Consider the following 18207-nt stretch of genomic DNA (forward strand, 5'->3'; position numbering starts at 1 on the left):
TATAGAGAGAGAATCCAAAGGTTCTAACCCTCATGAGCAAAGAAACCAAACTCATCGGTAAAGTTTAGATAGATTATTGTAAATAAGCAGTTAGAGTTGTTTACACAGTTACACCCTTTTAACAGAATAAAGAATATCAAGAGAGAGGCAGGTGATATGATCAATCTACAATAGTTATCTCATAACTATAGATTTCACTATATACACAAAGTCTAGAAGCTAATCTACCTATATTGGCATACACCCAAAGATCAAAAGATGAACAATATCAAAATTAGAGACAATGATATTTTAGAGATCAAATTATCAGTGAATAAATCTTAGATTAAAACACAAAAGTATGCCAAGTAATTTATCATCCAATAAACTAAAATTAGAGTATAGGAACCACCAAGATTACTATAGGTGAAAGTTATAGGATTAACCATCTAAGAAAATTTAATAGCAAATATATCATCAAGAAAACTCAATAATAAAGTGTAATTACCAAGATAGCAGGCTAAACAACTTATGAAAGACAACTCAAAGAATATAAATTATCATCAACTGGCAAATAAAATGTTTACAGATGTATCACCCAAAGGAAATAACATTTAATTTATCAAAACTAATTATAGCAATAAGTAACAAAACAAAATGAATGCAAAATAACCAATAAATGCTCATTCATACTAATTATCACATGAGCTAATCTAAATAGGTCTTAGTCAACAATATTAAGGAACTTGAGTTTCTTAAGAAAGTATCACTAACATTCTATTGATATCTTAAATCTAAGAGACCAATCCAGAGCAAACCACAAAGAATATGTGATAATATAAAAAACCAAAATCTATTAAAGAAAACAACTAACCATCATAAAAAATTATCAATCATCCCATTAGTAAAAAGAGGTATTATCATTGTCAAAGAAATAATCCACCATTCCAAAAAATAACAAAATCACAACAAAAGTTCTAATTAGGATATGTGTTGTTCAACAAGATGGAAGTCAAAGTTTAAAAAGAGTTTTACATGATGGTGGGATGCATACAGATCCTATTGCCAGATGAGATCCAGAAGCTTACACTGTGCAGGCACACAACAGCACAGCAGGATTCCTATGGAGAGGCTTCAACCTTCGAAGTCTATGTTCTCTTTAGTTGTCTTTATGGTTTCTCTAACTGTTTGTTTTTGCAATGCCATGAAATTGCAACGGTGCCATAGAACAACGTTCCAGGGCCAGCTTAGATGGAGATTTACAATTTGGCAGTGGCGAAATGAGACGATCTACACAAAGCACTCTTGAAAAGAAATGAATACCTTTACAAAGTTCGAGTAGCTATGTCAAAAAACATCTTCTACTTCAATGGCTTCTACTACCTGGCAGCTTGAGGACGTCAGAGAGTGTCTCGTAGCGCTGCTTGCGGATCATCCAGATCCAGAAGAGTGGAGGCGGCTGCTCGACAAGGCCGTCTTCATCCACGTGATTGTACCTCTCCCTCTCGCTCTCGCCTGCTCAACAAGGCCCTCTCTCTTTCTCCCTCCCCCTGTGTGTGTGTTTGTGTGTGTGTGTGTGTGTTGGCTGTTGAGGCTAACTTTTCAAGTGCAGTTGACAATGCCAAAAAGAGAGAAGCGAGCATCAACCTTCGGACGAGATCATCGACGCAGTCCACGACTACATGCTTGCTGATGACCAGCGCAAATGAGCATACTTGGAAGATATGGGGCGAGGGACGTATGCCTACAATAGCGTGGATGCTGCTGTGATGCCGATGATGGCTGCCATCCTTGAGGATCCAGTCCAGTTCCGGGACTTCATCCGGAACGAGGAGGGGTGTTCCTGTGCCGGGACATCAAGTGCTACGAGTGACTTTGGTTTCGCTACACAAGCTGTTGCTCAAGCTGGGCGTGTTTGTGTCGAATCAATATCCGGTGATGGAGCTGCCGCAGTACGATCTCTCCATGGATTACATCTACATCACTTGGATTCTGGGACTTTCTTGGTCAGCGCCTGCCATGTTGTAAGGGTACCTCCTGGAAGGTAAGCGTTTCTGGATTGCTTGTGCTTGTGTCTTTGTGTACATGGGGAAGATCCCCAAGAACTGGTTTCAGCGCCTCCTAGTTCCAGTGCCCTGGATCAAGCTGGCCATTGCGTACTCGCCCGCTGTTAAGAGGATCGTTTGGAAGAGGCTCAACCGCAGTGAGAACTGTCTGTTTCGGATGGTGGTCGACAAGCTCAGCACTCCATACCAGAGCTTCGACGAGTGTCTCAACATCCTGCAGCTCATCTAGAAGTTTTTGTTCGCTGAGGACAGTAATAATCTTTATACCAAGGTTACTGCGAACCAGCTGGTGCATTCACTGTCAGCATTCAATCAGTCTCAGCCTGTAAGTAACTCTCCTCTTGAAAGTGTTTTACAAAGACTCTTTGTTTTCTTACAGGTGCAATAAGAGGACAAGGATATGGAGGGAAACCTTGCATTGCTCACGGTTTTAGAGGTCCTGCTTTTTGTGTACTTAGGTCGTGAAAAGTGGATCGATTTAAATTGAAATTTGATTCGTACAATATTCCGGTGTTTTCTCCAAAAAAAAAAGAAAAATAAACTTTATTGGAATATACCTAGAATAATATTCTTCAACTTTTAAATTATTGAGCTGGGAATTATAATCTTTGTGGGTACTTAACTTTTTGTTTTAAGAGCCTTTCTAGCTTGTCTTCTCATTTTCTATACACAGGTACGTAAGGTGTTTTCAAGTACTTCTAGGGCCTCAATATCTTAATTGTTCCTAAAGGAAAAGATTTCTCTCATTCTTCGTTCAAGTATCTAGCCAAATTCCATCTTCTAAAGATTTATGTTTTATTAGTTATTCATACTATATGTAGAGATCAAAGCAATGATCCGAGTAGGTACACATTTGGTTTGCTATGGATTAGCAAGCATTCCTTCGGTGTGGATTTGGTTACCTTTTTGAACTATTTATTATACCATCTAAAGTATGTTATACATTTAGATTAATCAAGTATAAATATATTTTATAATTTAAAAACTTTCTTGAACAGCTATCTTCTGGATATTTATAAATTATAAAAATGTTTACAGTTATAAACTTTCATAAGCAGCTAGTCTTGCCATAGACACAAAGCCACTCATTTCCTTACAATGAACTCATGTGTTTGGTTTCATATAAAGTTTAGAGTAGAGTTTTCTATGCAAAGTTTAGACAAGAGAGATCAAGAGTTCTAATGAATGAAATGAAAAAAAATCTTACCTTCATTTTTTCTCTCAAGTTCATCACCACATCCTACAGTACAAGCAGGACAGCAAAGAATCGCCACTCTCCTATCATCACATAAGAGCATATCACTCAACCCAGCACAGTAAGGTAATATGATTATTTTTGTTATGTTAAATTGTTTATGAACTTATAGCAATGATGATGGTGTAGGAGCTGGGCCTGGTGCTGATGCTGGTGATTCTGGTGCCAATGTTGGAGGTGTTGGTGCTGCTGGTGACAATAGGGGTGGTGCTAATGGTGGTGGAGTTGGTGATAGTGGTGGTGTAGGTGGTGGTGGTGGTTGTGTTCTAGGTGGTGGTGGCGTTCTTGGTTGTGGTGGTAGAGGAGTTCTTGGTCGTGGTGGGGGTGGTCTTCTAGGTGGTGGTGGAGGAGGAGTTCTTGGTGGTGGTGGAGGTGAACAAGCATTTGGAGTAAAATAATAGGGTCCACAAGTGAACTTATTATTTCCATTATTGATGCATGTTCTTAAGGATTGGCCACTTGGTCCACCATTTATGTCTGTTAAGAAAGAACACCCTTGTGGTGCTCTACTTGTATCCACATTCACTTGGCAACTCCCAATATCTGTTCCAGTCTTCACTATTTCAAAGATATCAAAGTATCCTCTACTATTTGTAAATGATGAATCACTATCTCTTGGACAAACCAGGTTTACCTTGACATCTGAAAAATTTAACAAGATTAGAAAAATATAGAAGATAGATCATTTTCTTACTGAAGATGCCACTCTGAGAAAGTGAACCACAGTTAGTGCAATAAACATAGCCGTCTACTTTGATACTTGTAGTGGCAGCACAAAAATTTTCATTTTTCAGAATGACTGCAAGTAATAAAATTAAATAGAGAAATGTTTTGCTTTCCATACTTACATGGTAATATGAGGTAAAAGAATGCCCTTTTATAATCTGCACTACATTAAGTCAAACATCTAAGGTACAACTAATCAAGACTTTTTTTCAAACCCAAATATTCTGACTTATGTCATCTCATATTTCCTACTTTTGCTATGCTAATGATCTTAAACTTGTAATAATAATAATAGAATTTCGGTATATTTGTTTAGAAAGTACAAAATCTAAACTTTGCATCTAATATTGGTTCAAATAAATTAGCGGAACTATTGGATTAAAATGCACCTAGATTAGGAAAGAATATTCTCAAAATCGAGTGCCTAACTGAGCTACATGGAGGACAACACACCGTAGTCGTTAATACAAATAAGGCTCTACTGCATACAAGTTATCTGGGTATCTAGATAGGTGGTACAAGAAAAGATGGAAGATGGCAAACCTGTGATCCCACCTAGATCTCTATGATGTTTGGTGTACCCCAATTTTCCCAAGGTAAAAGTCTTTGTGCAGCTGTAAATCTCTTTTTAACCTTTACCCTTTATACTTTGAAATTATGGTCTAAAAGAATATTCTCAGAATAACCTTTATTTTTGTTTCAAGAAGATAGATCACCTTATTGCAACATGGCTGCCAAGCAATGGTTTCTTCATTCACCCACACTTTCTTGTAATGCTCAAGAAATTAGGTGCCTCTAGCAGCCAGATCACCATTGTGTCCTTGGATGTTGTTTATGGAAATAGTTTAGATTTCCACACCAAAGATGCTGCAATTGATTAAGAACACCTCTTAGTCTAGTTATTTTCAACAGTTAAATCATATTCTTTCTATAAAAGCATTAATATCAGTGACAACTTTATTATTATTGAGTTTAATTTCATGGTTGTAAAGAATCTCCAAGAAGAAAAAGATTTCTGCCTTCATCACTTTTGAAGGTTTAATACCTTTTTGATCTTGGACTTAACCTCGGATTCAACCTTGGACTTAATCTTGGACTCGATTTCAGACTCGACCTCGGACTCTATCTCAGACTTGATCTCGGACTTAATCTTGAACTCGACTTCAGACTCAATCTCGGACTCTGTTTTGGACCCGATTTTAGATCTTAGACTTCGGTCTCAAACTTGGTCTCAGATTTGATTTTGAACTCAATTTCATCTAATAAACTTTTTATCATTTTGGTCATGCTTTTAGGAATCTTTTAGCCTATGACACTTTGGGGAGTTAGTTCTTTACACTTTATTTCACGCTTTCTGCATACATACTGTGACTTTTCTATTTTAGGTAGGCATAAAAAACATGTATGATTTAGAAGTTAAATAAATTTTTCTATTAACTAAAGGTGCAATGTGATGTTATGTAACTGTGTTTGGTGCTAAACTCATAATACTCCCACTCTTGCTGTGAAAGGACAGTCTTGCTACAGAAGGATGGTAGCTTATGCTCAAACCTACAAACAAAAAATCACAAAAGCTATTTGGCATTAGAAGCACCCTCAATATGGCAAAAGAGAGGTATCTTTAGATTATGAGGGTTTTATACTTTTATAGATAATCAGTGGTTTAGTGGCAACCAAAGTTAATCTTGTTTATATCTACATTGTATGTATATATGAAACCTCACAAAGAATCTATATATAACAAATAGACAATGAAAACTATGGAAGAAGCATGACATCTTTTCTTTCTCATCTTTTCTAAGGTCATTAAATTTCATATAATTTTCTGTACTTTATAACCAGATTTTTTATGATGCAAGATAGACTGAATGAATGCCAAACCAAGCTTAGCTTGGTAATTTAGTGATGCCAAAGAGTAAAAAGTGGTTATTACCATATTCTTGTGGTGATGAAAACAATGACCATGATTGAGTTTATAACTCTCATCCAGTAATATTCATCATCACCACTAGAATACTCTCACCACCTTTTGCACCATCTTACGTTGAGGATATTGTTACTTGCACATGCTAGGAGTGATCCGTGAGGATGTTCTGGATTGGAAGTGATTGCTCTCATTAATAGCGTGGAATTAGCAACTAGCCCCTTTAAGTTTACCTTTATCCTTTTTATTTGTAAAGTAAATTTTAAACTCGTCAATTTAGTATCTAAAATTAAAAGTATTGTTTTTCAAAATTATAGTAAGTAATTTAAATTGCATAAAGAGTATAGTAATTTTGATTCGAATTACCTAAACCCAATGCATGGTGGCCCCATGCTGTTATATCAGTAGGGAACAGGCACGAGGGATTCTTTTGGCAGCACAGGGAGGGCAACATGATAGCCTGTGAGTGCCACTGAACTTGAAAAACTAAAAAGCTTGAAAAGATGTCGCTAGTCACACATGTTTATCCTGGTGCTCTTGAATCTCATCGCTCCTCCTCACTGCCAAGCACGGATCACTTTTGATCCAATTCTCGCGCCCCATGTCGAAGTTCTTGGCGTAGCTCCCCTCGTCGTACGCGAAATCGATCCCCTTCTTCCTCGCCATGAGCCCGCCGCTCATCTGCCGGACCATTCGCCGCCTCCGGCAATGGACCTCGCTCACGATCCTCTTGGCCATGATCCTCCACACCGCGGCATTGGCCACGATCGCCGCCTGGCTGCTGGAAGAATCCCGGGCCTGATCATGACTAGAGGCTGGCGTGCTGTTCTTCCTCCTGTTCTCGGGGGAAGAATCCAACCCTGGCCAAAGCCGCTTGGCGAGGAGCAAAGAAAGGAGCGGCCACGACTTAAAGAATGCCGTCGGCAAGCACGACTTTGGCGGCCTCCCGGCATCGTCGGGCCCCTCGTCCTGATCGCCGCCCGCCATCTCCTCTTGATCATCGAGACTCTTGCAATACTGCCGCCAACGCTGGTCGCGATGATCCTCGCCTTGAAGCTGCTGGAGGAGATTTTGATCACTGCCGAGCAGTAGCAGTACCGAGGAGGTGGAGTCCCTAGCCGGAGACGTCCGCGTAAAGCAGCTGATCACTCCGCGCCGATCCATGGATCGTCCAAACCTCCTCCCAAAGATTTCTAATCCCTATCCCATGCCGCGAGCCCACGATTCTATAGGCGAGCGGCGATCTAGCTTCTGTACGCTGCGAATGCAACGGGAATCGCGAGAGGAATAGAAATAGAAAAGAGGGAAAGTCATGCCTCTTTATGGGAGCCAAACAAATGAAAGTGGTCGAAATGGGGAAATTGCCGTTTAAGCGAGAGGCAGCCGCCACGCGTCACCATCTCTTAGGGCTCCTCGAACGAGATTTGTTTGTGGAGGAACGCTCAAGCGTGACAAACCAGAAAAGCATGTAGAGTTTTAGCCGGTTCTCAAGCTGGACACATCCCGGGAAGAGCGCGATTAAGCTATCCAAACTCGTTCGGATGATATCGCCAAATTCCCTTTAGTTGCTCGAGTTCCCTCCGCCCGACGATCCAAACCACGGGTACAAGGCTGTCAAGTGTCCTGTGGCGATACACTCGTACTTGTGCCGTGTTAGAGTGGGATTCCAGGGACGGTTGGCGAGCTCATTTGCCGCCAGATACTTGTAGAAGCAAGCCAAGAGACAACTTAGGACCCATTCTGACACGAACCACGGGAATATTTTGAGAATAGTCCATGGGCCTGGGGGATTGAGCTGGTCTAAGGTTCGCTCCCTGGTTGTTTCACATTCGAAGCTGGAAAAGTTAAATTGTCGACAGAACTTCTGGCTTCTTTCAAAGTTGTCATAAGCTGGTGTTCTATAGCTCCTAGAAGGGCCGTTCCAAGCCGATTCTTTATTAACTCACTGCTGAAAAGAAATCAAAAGGGAAATCACTTTTGTTAAATTAATAGAAACGTCTTTTATCCTTTAGAAAAAAGTGTAAATTAGAGCGTTAAAAAAAGGAAGCCCAGAAGTTGGCAAAGATTGAACTGACGTCACACTTTTAGGGTTCTTGGCAGCCAAGAGCCTGGGCAGCAAGCGGAGGAAAGCGGAGAGCAAGTACTACGCCGTGGTAAGATTCATCTTCGAGGACGATGACACGGGCTTCCGCAACATTGAGTCGGTGCCAAAGGGCTTCTACGCCACTCTGGGTCAAACGTCCTTGACGAGCTCTTTCGAGCTGTCGTAGCGATCTTCTTCCTCGTCGCCGTCGCCGTGGTCGCCCTTGTCATCGCAGTCGGGCTTCCTGGAGCTGGCGATCTTCTCTAGCGTCGAGACCTGGAACTGGATCGCCGCCGCATAGGTGCGCGAGGCCGTGTGCGCCGGGGGCCTGGCCTTGAAGGACGCGTACCAGAAGATGATGGAGCTGATCGATGCCAGCAACTTCTTTGAAACGACCCACAGAGTGATTTACCACGTCATGCCGGCGGCCGCCCCGATCGTGGACGACGAAGACGAGCCCGACGAACATCTTTCCCAGCTCTTGAAAGACCTGGACGAGGATGCCGATTCCAGTTTTGAGCTGGACGACCTCCGGGACGCGTTCTGCTGCTAGGAGCAGTGGCTCTTGTTCTAGCTCTTGCTGCGAGAAAAACTACTCAAAGAAGTAGAATAAGCAGTACCAGATCTGCGAATAAGATAGGATAGATTTACCAGCTTCATTTTCAGAGTAGCTTTTATTTTTAGTTCCCATCTAGCGTGTGATTTCAATCGTCCCGCCTCACGGTGTCTGTCATCCAGCATCCTTCATGAGCACCTTCTTCCTGCAAAAAGAAAAGCAAGTCTTCAGAAAGATCGTTTTCTCTTTTTGACAGACCACCTGCTTTGATAATGCCCAAGAGAAAGTTGCGTTCTTCCCATTGGCACCCGTAATGACAATGCGCTGCAAAATTGTGAAAGAGTATGACTGAAGAAAGCACTAGTTTATGGTACCTGCTGAAATCTATTCGGGCTTATAGTCATCGAGCTGAGAATCCGAGCATCCTTATGTCCAATCATCAGCTGGATCCCACAAGATGGATAAGAAGATCACTAAGTTGCTGTATTTTTAGGACTTACACTGTAAGCTCTCTCCATCATTTGCGTGAACCTCGGGAGCGGACCAGTGTGGCTCTTGTTTGCCGGGGAGGCAAACTCGTATCTAGAAAAGACGAAATGAACATTCAGTAAAAAAAGAAAATTTCACCAGCTTACACAGTCGCGAGGTCTCGCTCTCGTAATGCTTTGAGTTGAGCTAGCACAACGTCGTCAGGAGTTACCTGCAAACGAAATAAAACCCGCAAAATTTCAGCGAAAGAAGAGGAAAAAAAAACATAACTTCTTACAGAGGAGGGAAATTAATCATACCGATGGATCGGGCTTCACAGGCAATGCCTTCTCTCCACCTCTAGCAAAACAATATCAGTCATCCAAAACACATAACGTTTGAGTCAATAAACTCCAAAACTAGCACCAATGAGCAAAGAAATGAAAGGAAAAGAAAATTGTTTACCCGTTCTGCGTTTGTCCGGGACCGGCCGATGCCGAGGCGCGCACGCTAAAATCTCTATCCACAAATCTCCTCCCTGGACTGAATTTCGTGCTTGCGATCTTCAGCCGCGAGGAAGGCGCTGCAAAATTCCTGCTACTACGGATGAAATTCCCCCCCTGGAGTGGCGCGTTGTGTATCCTAATCGAATCGATCGTCATGATCCTGCCGAAAAACAATGGCTCGATCGACACAACGAGCTCCCTACCGCTATCTGGAATCCCTCTCCCTCTAATCCCGCGCCCGATTCTTGCCGCGCCTTCGCAATGAAGGCCTCTCAATCTAAGCGACTGCTTCTCTACCCCGAGAATCGACGTCTCGGCAGCCATTTCACCTGGAGGAATTGCGTGGCGCTCGCTACCACGCCACGGACTCCCGCTAAAGCCCTAGACGTGGGAATGAATGAATCTAGTGTGTGTGAATCGTGTGTGTGTGTGTATGACATGGATGACAATTACCGCCAGGTGTGAGCTGACGTGGCACTAGTGGTGATTTTAGGGTTTTGGCTCAAATGGCAGCTAACGAGGGAGAAGAGGAGCTTCTTCTTGGAGCTCAAGCGCGCAAGAAGGAGGGATTCACGGCGTCCGTGTCGCAATACGTGCGCGCGATGGATCCGACCGTGTGGCATAAGGTAGCGGCATTCTCCGGTGAGCGCTTTCTCCCCTTGTGGGTCGATTTTAGCGACGAATTTTGCCCCTTTTCTCGCAGGAATGGCCGCCGTGGGGCTTGGAACGTATGGATCGCATATGTACAAGCCAAAGAATCCCGTTTACAAGGAGGTATGGGAGGAGTTTTTTGGCTTTGCTCGAATTTCTTCGCGAATTTTTGTTTTGCGAAGGTTTACAACACCGCGGCATTGTATCATTTGATGCACACGGCGGCGCTGGTCGCGGCTCCAGTTGCCAAGCATCCTCACGTCGTAAGTCTCTCGATCGATCGATTCGTTCTTTCATCTTTTGTCCCCGCTTTCGCAGTTTGGTGGTCTTCTATCGTTTGGAATCGTCGCTTTCTCTGGAACGTAAGCTTGGATTGTTTTCTAGAGGAGGGAATGAGAGAGCTCTTACTTTTTGTGGCAGCTGCTACACTGTAGCGATTCTAGAGAACCGCAAGTATGCGTTTTTGGCGCCTTTTGGTGGAGCTTCGTTCCTTGCTGCCTGGGCATCGCTGCTCTTCTGAAAGTTCCAAACAGGATATAAGTGAATTGTCTGAAAAAAAAACCTTTTTTTAATCGATTCACGAATTATAGTGTCAGAATTTTGATTCACCTTCAGATTCCGACCTTAGCTCAGTTGGTAGAGCGGAGGACTGTAGTTTCTCAGAAATCCTTAGGTCGCTGGTTCGATTCCGGCAGGTCGGACGAGATTCCTTTTTTTTCTACTTGTTGCGCTGGCTGGAAAATGAGGACGATGTAACCTGTTCCAGAAGCCGGTAAAAATCCTTTTTTTTCCCTCGAGCTTGTGTTTACCTGGTACAATCTTGGACCTTTCTTGAGAAGGTGGCCAGCATTGTTGAGGTTCTCGATGAACATCTCCAAGTCTGGAACGTTTAAGCTTATGTCGTCGGCAATTACGTACAGCTCCTGAGAATAGAAACAAATGCCAAAGTCTGTTTAGAGGATCAGGAAGTGGGAGACTTACAGAAACATTGAAGACGGCCTTTTCTTGGAGGTCCGACTTGCGCTGGAGAGCGTTGAGGAAGCGCTTGGCCTCCTTTTGCTGGCTCATCCCGCCGCTTCGACCAAAATCAACGCAGCCGTGTTCGTCCATGAACTTATCGTACAGTGACTCTTTCATTACTTCCACCACGTCCTGCAAGAAGGTGAAAGTTAGTCGAGTACTTTCTGTAAGAACGGATGCAAGCTATTGCCACCTTAGCATCCTGCTCGGTTATTTCTTCCCGCAGCTCAACTTTGGCTCGAGCCTCTGCCAGCCGCACGAGGCTCTCGAGCTGTCTTGCGGTGATGGGACTGCCGTCGGCACTATGGCTGTGGCTCCTAAGTTGCAAGTAGAACTTTTGCAGAACATCTGCAGCAGCGTTTGACATTCTAAAACAAAACAGATTTCGGTTTACTTGATAACAACCGAAGGCAAAACTTACCTCGGAAACACATAGTGTTTTGCATAAGCAATGTACTTGCGGAGAAGGGGTGGCGGTAAGGGTGTGAAGTCGGGACTCTGCTTGAGTCTCACTGCAAGCGATGTGTCCGAGTCCAAACTCTGCAGCAAATTTGCATTGTGCTGCAACACTATCAATAGATGTTAAGTACTACTTTCAAGAGAGTGTGTTACGTGATTGTTTGGAAGCATTGGAACGTGTTTCAGAGCCAGCGTGAAGCTGATGAGAACAAAGAATTAGTAACCACGGAATTTAAACGGGTGAGTGCATACCGCCATAATGTGTTCTGATAGTCTTTTATCTAAAACCTCATCGGGCTTGTCCAGAAGAATAAAGACCAGATCGAAGCGCGAAAGTAAAGCAGCGCTCATCTTGAGGTTCTCATTGACTGTTTTTGCTCGACTGTAAGAAGTCATTAACTGATGCCAATAATTTCGTGATCGTACTTGTAGTGTCCGCCAACAGGATTGGCGGCAGCCAGAACAGAAGTTCTCGCCGACAAGCTGGCAACAAGACCGGCTTTTGCAATGGACACGCTTTGCTGTTCCATTGCTTCCAATAAAGCCTATAAAAAAGAAACATAAAGAATGCATCGTAAGAATCAGCTATTTACCTGGTGTTCTGCTGTCATCTTATCAAACTCGTCAATGCAACATGTCCCCCTATCCGCAAGAACCATAGCTCCTGCAAATAAAAAAGCTTTCTATGAAAGGAGATGCGAAAGGGAACTGGACCTGCTTCAAATACGAAATCGCCTGTCATTGCATCTTTTACAACAGCTACAGTGAGACCCGCGGTCGTTGTTGTATTTCCGCAAACATAGATTCCCCTTGGAGCCACCGTAGCAGCTGCTTGCAAAAGTTGGCTCTTCCCAAGACCAGGGTCTCCTGTTTAGGTGAGTGAGAGAAAACAGTGGGATAAGCAATCAAAGAGACAAAAAATGCGTACCGACTATGATGACATGGATATCTCCCCTCACCGGTACCTTATTTTCATCTTGGACATGCTTTTGGACCCCTCCAAATAGTGCCAGTGTGATACCAGCTGCAAGAAACATAAAAAACTCTTTGCAATTGAAAGCATATAACACTACCTTTCACGAGTTCATGGCCGTAGATAGACGGACAGACTGAGTGCAGCATTTGCCGGAAAAGATCTGAGCCATGTTCTTCCGCAAACTTGACAATGAATTCCATGTCCCGGCTGGTGAACTGCTGTGCATTCGGTGGTGCTGCAGCCCTTGCATCAGGATGTTTTTCTTTGTCAGAGTTTCTGCTCTCGTTTTTCGAGTTAATCACAGAGATCGCTTCAATGTAAAGATAAAACAAGCACTGTGTCTTGTTTTTCGATTTGCCTGTGAAGAGAAACCAAGATAAGAAAAACTCGGCCTACGGTATTTACAGTGCTTACCACCACCCACATCGACGTTAGTGTTGACAACTTTCACTATTCCACACACGGTCACGACATCACCGGGCATGCACACATCAACCAAGTCCTCCGTGAGCTCGCATTCCACAGTACGCGGCACTCTTCCTTCTTCGTAGCCTTCACCAACATGCAACTCCTGTAACCTGTTCAAAAAACCATAGCAAACTAATCCCAAAAACTTTGACCACAAGTACCTTATTTTTTGGAAGTCGATGCATCCGACCTGTGTTCTTTTCGGTGTAAAGTTCTTACTCCTACATCCATGAAGGACACAACTCGTCGGCGGTGAATACTTGCCGTCGGTGAAAGTACAGTGGATGACAGAGCCGCATTTCGCACAGACGAAATTCATTTGCGTTACCAATGGCCGGACCATACTCATTCGCACCACAGTGCCACGAACGGAAACCAGCCTTCCTAGCAAAGCCCACAAAAACATCTTAAGCAAAGAAGAGGAATCTATCTCACCAAAAACATCTTAAGCAAGAAGAACAATCTATCTCACCAATATATGCGGCCTTTAGATGCTTGAGAGCAAGCATGGAGTCCGGATGGTTGTATAGTCGAATGTGAACTTTTCCAGAGGCGTCGACTTTCTTGCCAGAACAAAAGAGCACCTAAAAAGTAACACGCTACAAGTCACAATTCAAGCACATCCGCGAAAGAAGGAAGAAAAGCCATACCTCATACGCAGCAGCTCCCAAGCACGAGATTCCCTCGCTTGGAACGGCCTCCAGTGCCGCGTCAAGATCTTCATTCTGGCACAGCGCCTTGAGAGCAACGAAATCGAGGGGAAGGACGAATATGTCGTCGTTCTCCTGCACCTGATAGGGTAATGGAGGTTGATTCCACCGATTTCTGGAACGCTACCCTAGAATCACCTTGGAAAGAAGTTGTTGGCCGGATTGGCACCGGAAAAACTCCACCAGATCGCCAAAGAGCTTCGTTCTGCGATCTTCCGGATCGTAGCTCACTCCTGCGAAGTAGAGCCGCCACGACGCCGGGCAATCGAGCTGCGAGATGGGCGGCACATTTTCCATGGCGACAACAAAGAACCCTAGAGAGAGGAGAATTTCCCGCTAAAACTTTCAAATACCTCTCTAATGTCAAATACCTTTCTATATATACCTCACATTTCAAAATTGTTTGCCATTGGCTCTCGTGGCCTAATGGATAAGGCATTTGACTTCTAATCAAGGGATTGTGGGTTCGATGCAACGTGTATGTACATTTCTCCAAGTCCCTTAGGGATCAAAACAACATTGAGAGCGCACTCTCGAAGAAACTAGTGAAACTATGAGCGCGAACGCCCGGCGCTGCTCTTGGGCCGTCCACCTCCCAAGTGACTCCACTGCGGAGCTTGAAGCCACCTGCTTCGCCTCGCCACTCTTGGGCCGTCCACCTCCCAAGTGACTCCACTGCGGAGCTTGAAGCCACCTGCTTCGCCTCGCCACTCCTCCACTCGGTCACAATGATGTCAAGCCGGACGAACACCATGTCGATCTAGCTCGACGTCGTCGCAGCCAAGCAGTCCAACTCGAGCACGATGACCCGGCATCGCTCATAGGTCACTCGCCTCCAAGGTGATTCCACTGCACAAGCTGAAGCCACCTGTTACGCCCCAAGACGTGATGCTGTGTCTTGGAGCGCCTACCTCCCCAGTGTACTTCCAGCACTAAGTCAGTGCCCATTGCGAACAAACTCCAAGGCGTAGAACAAGCAAGGTGTGAGCCTCCTCCAGCTCTAGACTAGAGCGTGCTACCTTGCCTCCCACACTAGACAAGTGCGCTGGCCCCCTTCAATGATATACGAGCCCCCGTTGCCGGCATCGCGACAATCACAAGACTTGCAAGCCTCCGCGAACCTCCTCAAAGGACTAGCCCTGAAGCAAGAACCATGTGGGATCCCCTCCGCGAGCAAACCAACTCGGCCATCCGCCACTGGCCCCCTTTGTGACAGCACTTCCCTGTCACTAGATCCAAAAATGCGCCCATAGTGTCTTCCACGTCCATCCACCGCGGACACTTCGCTATGTCGGGATGACGTCCCGAACTGTCCTCCACCAGTCAACAAAGTTCCCATGACTTGGTCGTGTTTCCACGACTCAAGTCGCCAAGAACCTCCGACACATGCAGCTTCACGCTCTCCGTACCTCAGTCGCCACCTTGCATGGCCCGACCTAAGGCGAGAAATCCCGCTCGAAGCTGCGAGACCAACAACCGGGGATTGTGGGTTCGAGTCCCACCGAGAGTGATCTTTTTTTTGTTCTTTATTGCCACGTGGCAGAATATTAGAGGCTTATTTTTAGGGCGTCACGTCATTGTCGGGCACGCCATTGTTGTTCAAGCACGCGATCGCGCGCTGGTGGATCGTAAGTGCTAGATAGCCTAGATCTTAAGATTGTAGCGGCCCGGCCGCGGCTGGGGAGTAAGGAGAGGATTTTTGGGCGCTAGGGGTTTTCGGGGATCATGAGCTATCAGGACATAGAATCCAATGAAGGGCCTTCGCCGAGCAAGCAACAGCGGGCTACGTCGCTGCTGTCGAGCGGCGTTTTCCAAATCAACACAAGAGTGTCCGCCTTCAAGAAGCTCGTCAATAATTTGGGAACTCCCAAAGACACGGTTGAAGGACGCAAGCAGCTGTAAGTCAAAAGAACTTTGTTCTTCCGTTCATGCTGTGATTTTATTTTCATTCTTGTCTAGTCACAAATTGCGGCAACAGATTGGGAACATGGTGAAGGACACCTCGGACGCGTTGAAGGAAGCAAGCAAAATCGACCACAGTGTTCCAGGAAGTGTAGGATCTTTTCTCTCCTTTGTGGTTTTTTCTTTACTCGTTGATGGATCATACAGGCCAGCAAGAAATACGAAGATGCAAAGCTTGCAAGAGATTTCCAGGCGGTTCTGCAGGACTTTCAAGCAGTCCAGAAGAAAGCTGCCGAATGGGAAGCAGCGTATACACCGTTCGTCCCTGAAGCCGTTCTTCCTTCGAGGTACTTGCTTCATCACGTCAACCAAGTTTCTGATTTCCAGCTTCTTATTCCATATAGTTACACAGCCGGTGAGCTAAACCTTACTTCACAGGAGAGTCGAGAGGATCGAGCTATGCTAGTCGAGCAAAGACGGTACTCTACTTGTCTGTTCTCTTTCTCTCATCTCTGAACTGGCTGATTGATGCAGGCAAGATGTCTTGCGTCTGGAGAACGAAGTCATGTTCAATGAAACCATCATCGAGGAGCGAGAAGAAAGCATAAGAGAGATCCAAAATCAAATAGGAGAAGTGCATGAGATTTTTTCCGACCTGGCTGTTTTGGTGCGAGAGCAAGGCAACATTATAGGTGAGGATTTGTTGCAAGACTTGTTGTGGTATCAAAACCTTTGTTGTTTTATTGCTGTATAGGTGAGGTCGAGACAAATGTGGATAGCTCCGAAGCTCTAACTCGCGATGCGAGGCGGCACTTGTCAAGAGCCGAGGAGAGTCAAAAGTCCGGAACATCTCTGGTAAGTTTGATCTCTTTTTTACCTCTGATTGGCAACTTTACCTTTGTTTTTCCGCAGACTTGTTTGTTGGTCTTCCTCTTTGGCGTCTTACTCTTGGTGATCCTCATAGTGTTTGTAGCTTAAAGGGTGTTCTCTGGTTTGTTTTCCAGCGTTTCTCTATCAGAGCCAGCGATGTGGTGGACAAATGTGTACAGTATTCTTTGCTGTGAATAATCAGCGCGAGCGATCCACCGAGACTTAGTCGTCCCAAAACTCGAGATAAGCCTTACATGAACTAGACTTACGCGGAAGTTTCTATTTGGAAGGTCAGCTCTAGCACAGAGGAAGGAGACGAGCCTAGGCGGCTCAGCAGCATGGAGGATCGAGTGTGGCAGCCTTCTCTGTCCAAGTCCCAACGAGATGTCAGCTACAGGTTCGTGAAGAATTTTTTTTCTGGAGGACGGCATTTTGATCCTTCTCGTTTCAGCTGTGGAGCTTGCGGATTTGCTTTGAAGCTAAGCTCGTCGGATCGCTTGGTGCAGGAGAGGGGGAGCAAATACGAAAGCTTCAGCCGAAAGAAAGTTCTGGTGTTCGTGGACATCGATGACAGCCGGTTCCAGTTGGAAGAGGCTACCACGTACTGCTGGAGCTGGAGCTGGAGCATTGTCAAAAATCGCCGGAGAGAAACATCCAAGCTGCGGTGTAAGAAGTGTGGAGCACATATCGGCTGTATCCGAGAATCGCATGTAGAGCCCCACAGGAGGTACTGCGTGAAGATCACCAAAGTTCTTCCGGAGCAAGATATCGCCCCTATCACCACCAGGTTTGAGATTCTCGTTCAGGACGGGCATAGAACTGATCTCTTCTTTCTCCAGCTTTAGAGGAGACTTCTCTTGGACTGAAGATCACCAAAGCTCTTCCTGGACTTCTACAGGAAGTTTCTAATGCGTCGGCCAAAGATCTCTCTTCAAGCCAAAGTAAGTTTCCAAATAGCCTTGATCATCACCAGCACCACAAAGTGAAGATCACCGAAGTTCTCCTTGGAAGTTTCGAAGAGCTATAACGATTTCTCTAGAGCTACTTTCCTTGCTGTGCTGCTGCTCCGGCCCTGGATTGATGCAAAGCTTTGATCTTGAGTCGATACCTTGGAAGTCGAGGAACTACTTGGCTCGGCCCAAATCCATACTGCCCTGTTGGATTGTCGGTGATGGCCGGCCCATCTTTGTAAATGTAGCCAACGAGCTTCCCGCAAGAAATGCACAGCAGCTTGATCCGGTCGCGCTGGATCCCCCAGTGATCGATCGTCTCGAAGAAGGGGAAAATCCTCTTGTCGCGCTCTTGCCTGAATTTCGTGTCGTCGATGGCGGTGAAGGAGATCGTCCCCTTGTTCCCGGCCTCGAAATACGTATCGGCAGGGTAGACGTTGGAAGGATCGAGATTGAGAAGCGCGCCACAGCACACACAGCTGCGAGAGATTTCGATGGATGGATTCAATGGGATCGATCGAATCAAAAGAAGGAAGCGAATACCTGAAGACGACGTCGTCCATCGTGCCCAAGAACCCTAATTTCTTCCAACGTACATTCCGTCGAGGTCTCTAGAATATACCATCTCAGTCATTCTA

The 18207-nt window shown here is 45.0% G+C and overlaps 7 protein-coding genes and 1 non-coding gene across 8 annotated transcripts; 5 read left to right on the plus strand and 3 right to left on the minus strand.

Annotated features, from left to right (window-relative positions):
• Positions 1-2064: 2064 nt before the first annotated feature.
• LOC9654072 (acanthoscurrin-2) lies at positions 2065-3698 on the plus strand. The gene is made up of 3 exons (XM_024669034.1): positions 2065-2191; positions 2425-2481; positions 3430-3698. Exons 1-3 carry the CDS (start codon positions 2065-2067, stop codon positions 3696-3698), a joined length of 453 nt encoding a protein of 150 aa, XP_024524802.1.
• A 4945-nt stretch (positions 3699-8643) lies between these two features.
• LOC9654851 lies at positions 8644-9964 on the minus strand. Its single transcript, XM_024669281.1, has 7 exons — positions 9523-9964; positions 9378-9417; positions 9225-9289; positions 9090-9171; positions 8964-9032; positions 8851-8913; positions 8644-8794 (listed from the first exon to the last, which is right to left on the minus strand). The coding sequence occupies exons 1-7, from the start codon at positions 9885-9887 to the stop codon at positions 8738-8740; spliced, it is 741 nt and encodes a 246-aa protein (XP_024525049.1). The 5' UTR covers positions 9888-9964; the 3' UTR covers positions 8644-8737.
• A 75-nt stretch (positions 9965-10039) lies between these two features.
• On the plus strand, positions 10040-10822 carry LOC9654852 (transmembrane protein 256 homolog). The gene is made up of 5 exons (XM_002964169.2): positions 10040-10205; positions 10267-10337; positions 10397-10477; positions 10533-10576; positions 10635-10822. The coding sequence occupies exons 1-5, from the start codon at positions 10070-10072 to the stop codon at positions 10732-10734; spliced, it is 432 nt and encodes a 143-aa protein (XP_002964215.2). The 5' UTR covers positions 10040-10069; the 3' UTR covers positions 10735-10822.
• Positions 10823-10832: 10 nt separating this feature from the next.
• TRNAY-GUA lies at positions 10833-10915 on the plus strand. The gene is given in 2 exon segments: positions 10833-10869; positions 10880-10915. It is a non-coding gene; the product is annotated as a tRNA-Tyr (tRNA).
• LOC9654074 (probable DNA helicase MCM8) lies at positions 10889-14136 on the minus strand. Its single transcript, XM_024669280.1, is given in 18 exon segments — positions 10889-10971; positions 11024-11137; positions 11196-11366; positions 11428-11602; positions 11656-11760; positions 11762-11795; positions 11847-11892; positions 11946-12075; positions 12120-12238; positions 12287-12357; positions 12408-12560; positions 12622-12717; positions 12767-13027; positions 13084-13247; positions 13299-13521; positions 13610-13721; positions 13788-13928; positions 13986-14136. Coding segments are annotated over 16 exon segments (1938 nt in total). The 5' UTR covers positions 13647-13721; positions 13788-13928; positions 13986-14136; the 3' UTR covers positions 10889-10932.
• A 1276-nt stretch (positions 14137-15412) lies between these two features.
• Positions 15413-16840, plus strand: LOC9654853 (syntaxin-22). The gene is made up of 7 exons (XM_024668986.1): positions 15413-15745; positions 15807-15900; positions 15957-16096; positions 16154-16228; positions 16284-16441; positions 16504-16604; positions 16662-16840. The coding sequence occupies exons 1-7, from the start codon at positions 15573-15575 to the stop codon at positions 16725-16727; spliced, it is 807 nt and encodes a 268-aa protein (XP_024524754.1). The 5' UTR covers positions 15413-15572; the 3' UTR covers positions 16728-16840.
• LOC112344367 (uncharacterized protein At4g08330, chloroplastic-like) lies at positions 16805-17856 on the plus strand. Its single transcript, XM_024668987.1, has 3 exons — positions 16805-17016; positions 17071-17406; positions 17459-17856. The coding sequence occupies exons 1-3, from the start codon at positions 16958-16960 to the stop codon at positions 17526-17528; spliced, it is 465 nt and encodes a 154-aa protein (XP_024524755.1). The 5' UTR covers positions 16805-16957; the 3' UTR covers positions 17529-17856.
• LOC112344368 (peptide methionine sulfoxide reductase MsrB-like) lies at positions 17489-18207 on the minus strand. The gene is made up of 2 exons (XM_024668988.1): positions 18113-18207; positions 17489-18048 (listed from the first exon to the last, which is right to left on the minus strand). The coding sequence occupies exons 1-2, from the start codon at positions 18130-18132 to the stop codon at positions 17661-17663; spliced, it is 408 nt and encodes a 135-aa protein (XP_024524756.1). The 5' UTR covers positions 18133-18207; the 3' UTR covers positions 17489-17660.

This window comes from Selaginella moellendorffii, unplaced genomic scaffold (genome assembly GCF_000143415.4).
Source record: "Selaginella moellendorffii unplaced genomic scaffold, v1.0 SELMOscaffold_4, whole genome shotgun sequence".
NCBI lineage: Eukaryota > Viridiplantae > Streptophyta > Lycopodiopsida > Selaginellales > Selaginellaceae > Selaginella > Selaginella moellendorffii.